The 11,557-nt window shown below is 40.5% G+C and overlaps 1 protein-coding gene across 1 annotated transcript; it reads right to left on the bottom strand.

Annotated features, from left to right (window-relative positions):
* Positions 1–8: 8 nt before the first annotated feature.
* On the bottom strand, positions 9–5,059 carry ca6 (carbonic anhydrase VI). The gene is made up of 10 exons (XM_041051395.1): positions 4,906–5,059; positions 4,054–4,233; positions 3,342–3,490; positions 2,679–2,774; positions 1,846–1,912; positions 1,563–1,720; positions 1,300–1,426; positions 1,079–1,162; positions 939–971; positions 9–850 (listed from the first exon to the last, which is right to left on the bottom strand). Exons 1-10 carry the CDS (start codon positions 4,994–4,996, stop codon positions 216–218), a joined length of 1,620 nt encoding a protein of 539 aa, XP_040907329.1. The 5' UTR covers positions 4,997–5,059; the 3' UTR covers positions 9–215.
* Between the last annotated feature and the right edge of the window lie 6,498 nt (positions 5,060–11,557).

Here is an 11,557-nt window from a genome sequence, read left to right as displayed (position 1 = left end):
CCAACGAGTCACTTGTAAGCCTTTATTTATGACACAGAGATATGAATACAATACAAGGGCTGAAGCTATGAAATACAGTTTGCATTAAAAATGGACTTACAGGTGCCTGAAAAACATTTTATCCCTCATCACATTTGTCGTGTTAAATCCCACCATCAGCAATGATATTTTGGTTTATTGCAAAATCTCATACAAACAAAAGCAGCTGAGACTTTTCAGGAGCATCTGTACTGACTGTCCAGCTGCACCCCCCCATACAGACTGAGTGAGGTGGTTCCCCAGCTGAACACATTTCCCACCATGGTGCCGTTCCTCTCACATAACATCTGGTTCCGGATATCTGCTGTGGTCAGCACATAGTCCCACACGTTGACATCAGTCATCTTACCCACAAAGGCATCTGCGTTAGAGATGCCCAGATATCCGTCCTGGTCTTTGCCCAGGATGAACACGCCACCAGGGCTGACTGTGTAACCACTTTTCAAGTATCGCTGCTCTCCCACCATGCCGTTGATCCACAGCTCTGCGCCACCGGTGTGGGAGGACCAGGTCATGCAGTAGTTGGACCATTCGTGGGACCTGAAGTTGTGCGGCAGGTTGACGAACTCGTTGCCAATCCAGAGGCCCACTTCTGTCGCATCTCTGTCTTGACCGATGGAGATCATGAGCTCGTTGTCATTGCCATTACTGGAGTAGGAGAGGACAGTGTGGATGCCCTCGCCCTGAGGCTGGACGTGCATGCAGACAGTGAAGGAGTCCAGGTCCATAGGATGGCTGAGGCGAGCCAGAGCATAACTACCAGCATTTTTCTCCTGGAAGTTGAGCACCAGAGGAAACAGAGCGCGAGATTCTGAGGAAGACAGAAGAGACACAAATCAGACTGGAAACAAACAACAGTTAAATCTCAAATTCAGTCAGAATGAAAACAAAGCACTCACCATATCGGGAAGGTCTTGAGATGTGGTGTCCACCTATGGGGAATAAGTAAGAAAAAGACAAACGCTGGAAAATAAATATGAGATCTTTCATTTCACATTTGGCCATCTCTAGCAGTCTTTATGACCGACCGCTCACTTACCTGAATGCACGTGCTTTCCAAGAGAAGTTATCAGACCCTCGATCTTCTGGAGCTTGGATTCAATTTCATCTTGCCGACAGAATGCTAAACAACAACAACAAAAAAATCTGGTTGAAAGTGACAAGGATTGGACTCAGGCCTTGGTAATGCCTCACATAATTTTCAAGGAATCAATGATATATCCCTTTTGTGTAATCACTCCGTTAAAAACAGCTACATACTTCCTTTCCCAAGGCGTGGGAAGAAAGAAGACTCCACCACACGGTGGTTGAGAGGCTGGGCGATGCGGTAGTCATTCCACAGGGTCTTGTTGTCCATGTCCATCAGAGTGCTCTCCAGTTTCCTGATCTGAGGACAACAGAGAAGAAGAGACACTTATGACATAGCAAGACATAATTTTGTAAATGTGCCTGTTTCTTTCTTTTTTCTTTTTTTTTTTTTTAATTTCTCATTTCTAAAGCAAAGCACCTTCTGTCTGCCGTACCTGGTTATGTGAGAGAGTGATAGGTGTATCAAACACAGTCCAGAGGATGCTCTCGTAGCAGGGTGGAGTAGTGAGGGAGCCCTGATATCTGAAGAAATGGTTGAGGTTCTCGGGGAGCATGGAGCGCACGTCGAGGCTCGATATGTTCATGGACTGACCTGTCAGTGTCACACGAGAGTCACATTTGGTGAGTAGCACTGACTATAAATATAACTTTTCTTTTTTATTATAAGAGAACTCCACAGGGCCCTTTAAATTCCTGTGTGGTGCAGCAGTAACTCACCTGCATACTTGATTTTGGCCAGGTTGGAGATGAAATCACTGTAGTAAGTGTTCTCAAAATGGCCGTCCTGGAAAGAAACAAAAAAATGAGTCAAACTTGAAACTTAAAGGTTCGTCGAAAACAAATTTTTTTTTAACTTGAACCCTGAACTCAGTTTTTTGCTTTAAAAGATGACGCTGTATTCACCACCGTAATTTGTAAGATCTGAGAACACTGAGACGCTGCTACAACAAGGTCAGACGGGCAGAAACATGAGTAGCCAGATGATCAGACAGGTTTTAAACAGTCAAAAGTTCAGCCTGATTATCTGAACCACTTCAGTTGGAAGCAACAATGGGAGCAATATATGGCATCCACCCAAAGAATTTCCCTTCAAAGTTCCACGTCAGTGAATCTGAATCATTTGCTATTAAATGAGTTTGCCCAGATGGCTCTAATTCTGTGTCACAGTCACAGCAGCTGCCAGCAGTGGCATTGCTGCAGCGATGACCTCTCACAGCTGAGAGCCCCTGACTGCCTGAGATCCAGAGCATTCCTCTGGAAACAAGCACTCACTCAATATGTTGGCACGCATCTGAATGCTCGATAGAGCCTTTAACCCAGCAGGATGACCGAAACAAAGTGTCACACACACTTCAAAGGGCACTGGGCCGTTTGGCAGATGTTCATTTTTCATTACACAGACTTTTTCCTCTTTGTAAAGTTCCTATAGAGGAACTGATGGTCATTTACTTGAAATAATGTTGCCATCCTGTGTAGATGTTGATCAACTTGGCGGTCAGACAAAGAAGAACATAGAGGAAGGGGAACAAAAGTTTTTGTGGCTTACGTACATCATAGATAAAGGCAAGTACTGCCAGCCCGTCTGGCTTATCTCTGGCTTCAGTAAAGCTCTTGTACTTGTCAGAATTGTAATGGACAACATGGAGCTGGAAGACAATGCATAACAGGTTAGACGCCAAAATATACCCAATGACCTACTAAATGTAAAACTCTTTTCAATGAAGCATCTAACAACAATACAAATGCTGATCAACTTTATATTATGTCAAAGCATTAGTAGAAAAATATTTCATTGAAAACAAAATAAAATGCTCAGAAATGGAATCACAGGAGAGGGTCAGGATTGATTTCCAAATTAAAAGATGTATAAAAGGCAGATCTGGTTTCCTTATTAACAAAATACAGTCCATGCAACATATACTTATGAATTACACTGTGGGAGTGAACTGAGGCAGTGTAATCATTTCTTTACAAATGCAGTTTTCCTGATAAGTTCTAAATTATGTTTACTGTAACATTTAATAGCTGCAGGCTTTAATGTAAGAAGGATGTTTGCATTGTGCATTAAAGGCCTGTCATCAGTGCAGTGATGCACCAGCTTGTGTTGCAAAGCCGGTTTAGACACTGTCGTTGTTTATTAAGGAGAACCTTCACTAAAACACTAACTAAACTAAACTAAAACACCAAAACTCCAAATCTTTTCTAAAGCCAACCTCTGCCATGTAACGGATGCCGTCTATGGTGTGCTCTGATCCGCTGGCCTCCAGGTCCCAGCCGCCCCAGTGCAAGTGCATCTGGACAGCTGTGTATGTTCCTGGGAGCCCTTTGGTGATCATCATAGTTGGAGGCAGGTCGATTTGAACTGATGGAAACATAAAGATGTTGAGATTTTTAAGTGGTTTAATCAAAGAAAACACAAATCAGGCACCACAAAAGTCACTAATAGTTTACTTAAATATATTTTACCGCATTCCAGGCAGCCCTTGATTTCCGTTTGTTTCCATATAACATGAACATCAAGTGGCAGACTCCTTGAACTTGTTTGATTTGTGTGATCCACCACAGTGAACAAGCATATTCATCGTGGTGGATTGTGTAATCAGCCACAATGAACATGGTATCTTTTAGTTATCTTTTATCTTAAAAGTTCTTTTTGATGTGAAGTAGTGCAGTGTTGACCTATCAAATCAGATCAGCAGCATGCAACAATGATGAAAAGCGAAAATTGTGCAAATTTGATGTTCACTGAGATGCATTACTTCAGAAACTTTTAAGAATGTACTAATTGTGGCTCCTTGATGGGCAGGAAAGAAACCTTGAAAAATATAGTTCAACGGCTTGCATTAAAAACTCCTGGTCCTTTTAAACAAAGTTAATACTAAGGTCGAGAAATTTGTGCATTTTCATTCTGCTGGCTTCTCTTACCCGTGTGCCCGTTGTTGGACATGAGGAAGTTCCCTTTCTGGGCATCATATCCGCTGAGCTCCAGCTGTAACATGTCTGGGTTGTGTCTCACGTTGCGCCGCTGGATATCAATCGGTGACTGCTTCTTACCACCACATGCAGGGTACTTGGTTGGCCAGTGCATCTGGTCCAAAGCTCCCTCTGTGGCGAGAAAATTAGAAAACGAAAACTATTATCACATTGTAACAAAAAAAAAAAAAAAAAAATCACCTGCTTAGTAAAAATGGCACTGGACTGTGATAAATTTACGCAGGGGATGACCCTGTTCCGACCATTGCTACTGTATATATTGGCCCTTGTTTGTGGAGGATTAAAAACTGCTCACAGGTTGTTGGTTATACTGGCACGCACAGGACTTGCTCAACTGGATACTGATGCAGCTGCTGTGTATTTTCCTGTAGTATTAAATCCCAAATATTAAATCTAGCCGCGCTGTAAACACCTTATAATTTGCTGCGCTGACTGTCTTCACAAGCTCTCGCTGTAACCATAGTCTGACAGCGGTTATCCCAAGTATTTGGCAAATATCTGTGCCAGAAGACTCAGCAACCAAATGGCTCTGTTGAATGTCGACAAACAATAATGATAATATCCTCAAATAAATCTTTAAACAACTTGGGAAAATGCATTTCAATTGCTACGTCTTTGTCTGTTATATACCAAAAGAAATGCTCATTGGACAGGTCGTCACGCAAGTTTTACGCATCCAACACCTTGAAAATCAGTCCAGTTTTCTCACTTTTCGCGTTTCTTTGGATGAAACTAAATTTATGTAAGAGAAAATATGTGATATTACGAACTCAAATAGCCTACCCGTGTATGTCCAGTGTATCCCATCATGAGGAATCCCAGCACTGACAGCACAGACCAAAACGGCGGAGACGAACGCAGAGAAAAACTCCATCGCTGCGCCTCTGTTCCCTCGCACAGGGCACTGACACCTCTCAGAGGGTTTCTTTCTGAATTTAAACTGCGAGAGAAGGGAGGTGTTGAAACCTCGCCTGAAAACGCCCAGAGCTCTTCTCAGAAGCCCCAAAGTGACAGGAACACAGCTCTTACTGATCGATGTGACACTCTAATCTGAAATTTATTTTTAAAATAAGGCTTGAGTTTAAAATTTATCTCAGCTTAAAAAAAAAAAAAAAAAAAAAAAAAAAACATTCTCAGGCTGTAGGTAATGTCAGGTAAATACGCAAAGGAAATCCTTTATTTTCCACCTGGAGGACAAAAGTTGCAGTCTCTTATTTGACTTTGGAATATCTTAAAGGACAGTGTGTGTGTGTAGACATGAATACAACCTGTCTTGTTGCCTTTCTGTGGTAGAGCAAGCCTGTCCCTCTGCATCTAACATCTGGTAACATTGTTGTTTCTGCCCAGCACTTTCTTACAGCTTTTACAGACAATTGCTGACTAACTTAGGAAGTTTAAGAGAATTTAGCAGTTTCCTTCACAGGAAACCGTGATACATCATCACTTTGCTGGTGAAGCTGTGAGTCATTCTGATAAAATCCGGATGCCTGCTGATGAAAAAAGCAAAAACAAAAAACAAACAAACATGAGAGCCAATGATAGTAAATAATAGGATAATATGATATGTATCACCTGCTCGGGCTCACTAGTTGTAACATGCCCAACACCTCAACTCCAAATGCCAGAGCTGTCAAACTCAGGAGTGCGTGAGTGTGTGATTAACCTGTTTGCCTAAAAGAGCACATGTCTTCCTATGAACATAAAAATTAGAGAAAGTGAAAAAAGGTTCGCTGGTCTTTAAGTGAGTATATATTTAGGACGAAATGATGGTCAGCTGATTTTGATTTTGTCACCTTTGGACAGAGCTTGGTTAGCTATTTCCCCCCTGTTCCTAGTCTACATGCCAAGCTAAGCTAACTAGCTTCCTGGCTGTAGACTTATCTTAGTGGGACAGACACAAGAGTGAATAAGCATATTTCCCAAAATGTTGAATTACTCTTTTAATGTAGGGTTAAATTTGGAATTAAGGTTAAGTTTGAGTGGAATTGAGGAGTGGAATTTGACTTGTTCACTATTGTTAAAATCAAAGTCTAAGGTGAGTTGAGTTTGCAATGAAGACACAAATCTAGTCAGAGAGAGTCTTTGTAAATATAGTGATACAAACCTGTGTGTGTGCTTGAGTGTGTGCGCAGACCTGATTAAATTACAGAGAGATCAAAGGACTCATCTTGATTTAAGACTCTCATTGTTCCTTCCTCTCTGGACTGGAGTTTATGGCCTCATTATGACCCACACTTGATGGATACCAGTTGTTTTTGTGTTTGGGTATCAATGCCTAGAGGCTGATATATCCTGTGTTAAACAAATCCAGGTGGAGAAAACAGAGCTGCTCTCAATGGGTGAAGTGATGGGACAGCGTTTTCTATAGCCACAAAATCTGAGATCATCGAGGGGCCTCAGGTTTGATAACCTGCATACACCAGCACTTAGAAATTACCCAAAGCCCTCTTTTTCTTTCGTAAATCACCAGGTTCATCTTTGCCTTGAGGACAATAATAGTTTTTAAGGTCTTGGGAACTTAAGCAATGTAATTGTACCAGCTAAGAACAAGCCTAGTAATTTAAAGGCCACATATGATGAGCTTGACATGTACAGTTCAGCTACAGTTTGTATGTACACTCCTGTGATGCCCTCCGAAAAGAGGAAACAAGGGAGTATAGCAAATTAAAAAACAAAAAGCTGGATTCTGTCATCATAGCGCAAAGAAACTTAGCTTTATCTTGGTTACAACAGCTCAAATATAGGACAATATTAACAACAGGTGACTGCCCAAGTTCCCCAGATAGGACACTATCATCACAGAGATCCTAAATTTGACCTTTACAGTGGCCTCTTGTATTTTCAAGAGTCAGATGAGAATTTATCAACAAAGTTCTCTTCTTGCAATTTTTTGAAGTGTGTCGTCAGAATAAAAGCCCCAAGAACCTACTGGTTAAGCTAGTTTTGATTATGTGTGTTGACAGCGCAGTTAAAAAGTCATTTCAAACCATATGGTTGCTGGTACTTTGACTTTTCATCCAGTATATACAGTAGCCTCTACCACCCATGAGAATAAGTGATTTGATCTTCTATATAGGGATTGTGAAGGTCTGTTGGACGTGAAAATAAAAGCAGTGAGGAAATCAAATCAAAAGCGCACAAAACAACTATATCACTTAAATTAAAGTGTCAATTAAAAAAAAAAATCTAGAAAACTGTGAAAGTGTGAACAGTCATACCTGTTTATGTGCCTTTATACGCACAATCATTTTCATACACGACATGTAGTGTGTACACTGAATAAACACATGCATAAATACACATAAACAAATACTGGCAATGGTGAAGAGGTTCATACAGTGTGTAGTTTCTAAGTGTTCACACTTAGTAGAGCAAATAATAAACTGCTGAGTGTGTGTGTTGCTTTACATCCTTTCAAAGGCAACACATCTTCCACTATCAGCTGAGAATGTTTTCGAGACTGTTTCCAACGGTCTTGACACCCACAATCTGCCCTTATTCAGTGCAATATTTGTTTGTTTGCTTTTTTTTTTTGTTAACATTGAAGCATGTTTATATATTTTTTTTTTTTTTGTTTCAAAAATTGGTGGTGGGATGGGCCAGTTTAATTTTGGGGCAGATCTGGATCATTTCCTATGAATTTAAATTTTTTTCCCTGAAGTCTGGTGTCTGTTATTTGACATTGGCCTTTGTGGAGGTCTGCGCTCCCTGGATGCCCTTCTGGTGATCAGGTGGTGGTACGTTTAAACATAAATGGACTGACAGAGTTGGGGTACTTATTAATCTTTTAAACTACTTTCAGTATGTGCATGCATGTCAGTGTAGCTTCTTTTTCTGCACCTGCATGAAAAAGGTCCTGGAGTGAACAGGATGCAAAAACCACATGTTTTTTTCTCTTTGTGACAGTCAAATGGCTTTCATGGTGCCATTGAACTGTTTGTATAGACTGGTTTAATGTGTTGTGCAAGTAAGTCAAAGTGATAAATGATTAACATTGTCATCTTTCATCTGTCTGTGATGATAATACAAATTTCCAGGTATTAACACATTACACAAAGCATGCAGACTCAGACAACTGAGGAAGTTGTGTTATTCAGAAGCAAGTTGATGTGTTGAAAAATTGTTATCTGTTTGTTCACACTGACCCAAATTATTTTGCATGTGTGGGGACATAGAGGTTGTTGGTTTAGTCCTCTGGATAAAGGGAAAGCCACTGTACAGAAAAAACTGTTGGATTTTAAGTCCTCATTTACCTTTTTGACCACGGTCCATTGAGCATGAAGGATCTTTCCAGGAACACCCTGCTCACACAGTTGCACACGTTCACACCTGGAAGCTGCCCATTAAAACCACAGTCTGAGTCACTGAAGCAGCTCCACTGGAGCAAATAGGTCTTATGTTTAGAGCAGCTCAGCAGAGGCAACAAGACGGGGATATTTTTTTAATGGACATAGTGCATTAAAAGGCTGTCTAAACTGTGCATGGTCTGAATACTGAACATTTACGTTTGTCGTCATCATCATAGCAATGAAAATGATTATTTAAATCAGTTATTTTCTCCTTAACAGGCGATAGATTTTCAGTGCCAAAGGGCTTAGAGGGAGGAGCTCATATTTTGCCAGTTCCTCAAAAATTTGCAGCGAGGTGAGACCAATAAATCAGCAAACAAGATTTCATTCACTCTGACTCACACCAACGGCACCCAGGCTGCCTCATGTTATAAAGTAACGTCAGCAAGGGCTCTTTTTTTTTTTTTTATTGAGGGAAGTTTCTCTGAGAGGAAGCCTCTCTTTAGCAGGAACGCTGCACAGTTAAACTCTTTCACATGTGGATGCTGCCCAGTGCAACCACGGTCTGATCTGCTGGCCACTGAGCAGCTTCACTGGAACAGTTTAGGTAGGAGAACCTCAGTGATGGTAATGACGGAGGGTCAAGCTCTGGTTTTCCACTTTCCACACCCACATTTCTCCATCCACTGGCCTCCTCTCTAACCTTTAGGCCACCTCTACCCTTGGTTATGGGGAAAATATTTCAAACTGGCTGACAGCAGCATGCTATAGATCACCAACTCTCTCAGCTCTCCAATGGATACAGCTGCCTCCAACTATTTCACCTGTATGGTTGATGGCAGGTGTAGGACCAGAAAGAGCCTGTCACACAGGGTGGTACTCTCTGGTTTCCAGAAGGTGACAGACTTGGGGATAATTCAGTAAACGTTTAGACATTTAGGGAAATACTCTTATACGCTTGGGAAATACTCATCTTGGGAAATATATTTGCCACTTTGTAGTAACTAGGCAACCACCAGAGACCAGAGGAAGTTACTGTCCCCGGTCAAGAAAAAGTCCTTCACATAACCCCACCCACCCCATTGAACAGAGGGTTGTTAGTTTTATGCTACAGGTTTTATATGGATTAAGCAAACAAGATATAAGTGTTAATTGATGGCCTTTAGAGGTGCTGCTAGTCTGATTTTGTTTTCTCTGGACACATCCAGTCTTTGTGTTAAGGTAAGCTAACTGGCAGCTGGCTCCAGCTTCATCTTTACCTTACAGACAATAGAGTGGTATCAGCCTTCTCATCTAACACAACAAAGTGGGCCGTGTTTTCCCCAAAATGTCAGCCTTTTCCTTTTCTTCCTTTTCCTTTGTTGTGGCTTACTGGGATATTTGAATAGCACAGTCCCATCATTGACATCCTATGAATCCTGTGCATTTCCCACAATGACAATTCAAAATATCTGCTGTGCAAAAAAAACATAGCTTAAAGTCATATTCTAGTCTGACAGATACTGAAAAGACCCAAGTATTTAATGCAGACTTTTCTCAAGGCCATTCATTAGTGACTCAAACATTGTTTATTAAATTTCAGGCCACTGTTTTATTCCTAAACTAGTGGCAAAAAGTACCTAAGTACATTTACTCAAGTACTATACTTAGGTACAATTTGAGCTCTTCTACTTTACTTTCAATTTTATGCCTCTTTATACTTCAACTCCACTACATTTCAGAGTAAAATGTTGTACTCTTTGGAACATTATATTACATTTCATTTATATGAAAGCTGGAGTTTCTAGTTACTTTTCACATTGGACATTTATATGAAAAACAAGCGACTGGTTTATAAAATACAGTGTATTGCTCTTAAATCCTAGTTTCTTCGAGAATCATCTGAGCACAGAGTAGACAATTTAATGTTTTGCTTACTTAATGTTTGTGGCATTCATCCATTGTTGCCAGTGTACCCATGCTTTAATCATAGACTGTGTGGCTCAGTCAGGGGATGCATTTACTGCTGACGTTTACATGTTTAATCATGGGAACATACTCACTGCAAAAACATTAGAGTTTTTTTTTTAAAAACACATAAACCCATAGTGGCGATGATGAAGAAATTCAGTATACAGTGTGTTTGCTCCTAAGTGTTCACACTTAGTAGAGCTTATAAACTGTTAAGTGCTTGTGTTGCTTTACATCCTTCCAAATGCAACACATCTTTCACATCTTTCACTGTCAGCTGTGAATTTTTTTTTGTGTCACTCTCTTGACACCCATGACAGCAGTGCAATATTTGTATTTTTTATACACAGAATCATGTTTATATTATTATTGTTCTTTCAGTTTCTTACAGTTTGTATTTACTGCACGTACATTTTACATTGTGCCTGTTTTCTGCCTCAGATTGTCTATATAATTTAACCGTGTTATTTTATTTATTGACTTTGCCAAAGAGGTTGTGTTTTCACCCTGCTGTATTTATTGGTTTGCATTTGCTGTTGAAATTTACAGGGTTAATCATGGGAGTATGCTTATTGCAAAACATATTATTCCATATTCCTCTGTCCTCATGTTGATAATGAACTCCGTCCTTACTTGGAAATATCAGCTGCAGGCACTTCTTGTTGTGACTTTTTTACTGAGAGCATCTGGGCAGCAGATGGCGCCGTCCGGCGTAACACTGACAGAGTCTCAAGGTCACTGCAGCAGGCTTTCATCACACTGTAGCTCCAGCAGCTCTGATCTCTCATGGATGCTTAACTTCACTGCGCAGCTGCGTGAAACCCATGTCCCGTACTGACAGAGCTGTCAGACGTCTGGGGGAAACCCACTTCTCACTAATGCGTTGATTCACTGCAGTCTCCAAATGAATTACTGGTGCAGCCCCTCTTTTTAATACGTAACTGTTGCACCTACTCATGCAAATTCAAGTAGTGATTTTTAGAGTGTAAAGAATATTGGGGAATAATGAAACACTTCCATACTTCATGTATGTATACTCCTACACAAACAATGGCTTAAGGAAAAATAATGTGTTGATATTATAGATGTCTAGGTTACATATATACAGCATTTAGAAGACTGTATAAAGCTACAACTACTAATTCCAGCTACTTAGTTTAGTAAAAGTATTAATATCACAGTTTAAAAATAACCCA

This window comes from Toxotes jaculatrix, chromosome 2 (assembly GCF_017976425.1).
Source record: "Toxotes jaculatrix isolate fToxJac2 chromosome 2, fToxJac2.pri, whole genome shotgun sequence".
Taxonomy (NCBI): Eukaryota; Metazoa; Chordata; class Actinopteri; family Toxotidae; genus Toxotes; species Toxotes jaculatrix.
Note: the sequence above shows the minus strand (reverse complement) of the source record. Positions and strands in the feature narration are given on the sequence as shown.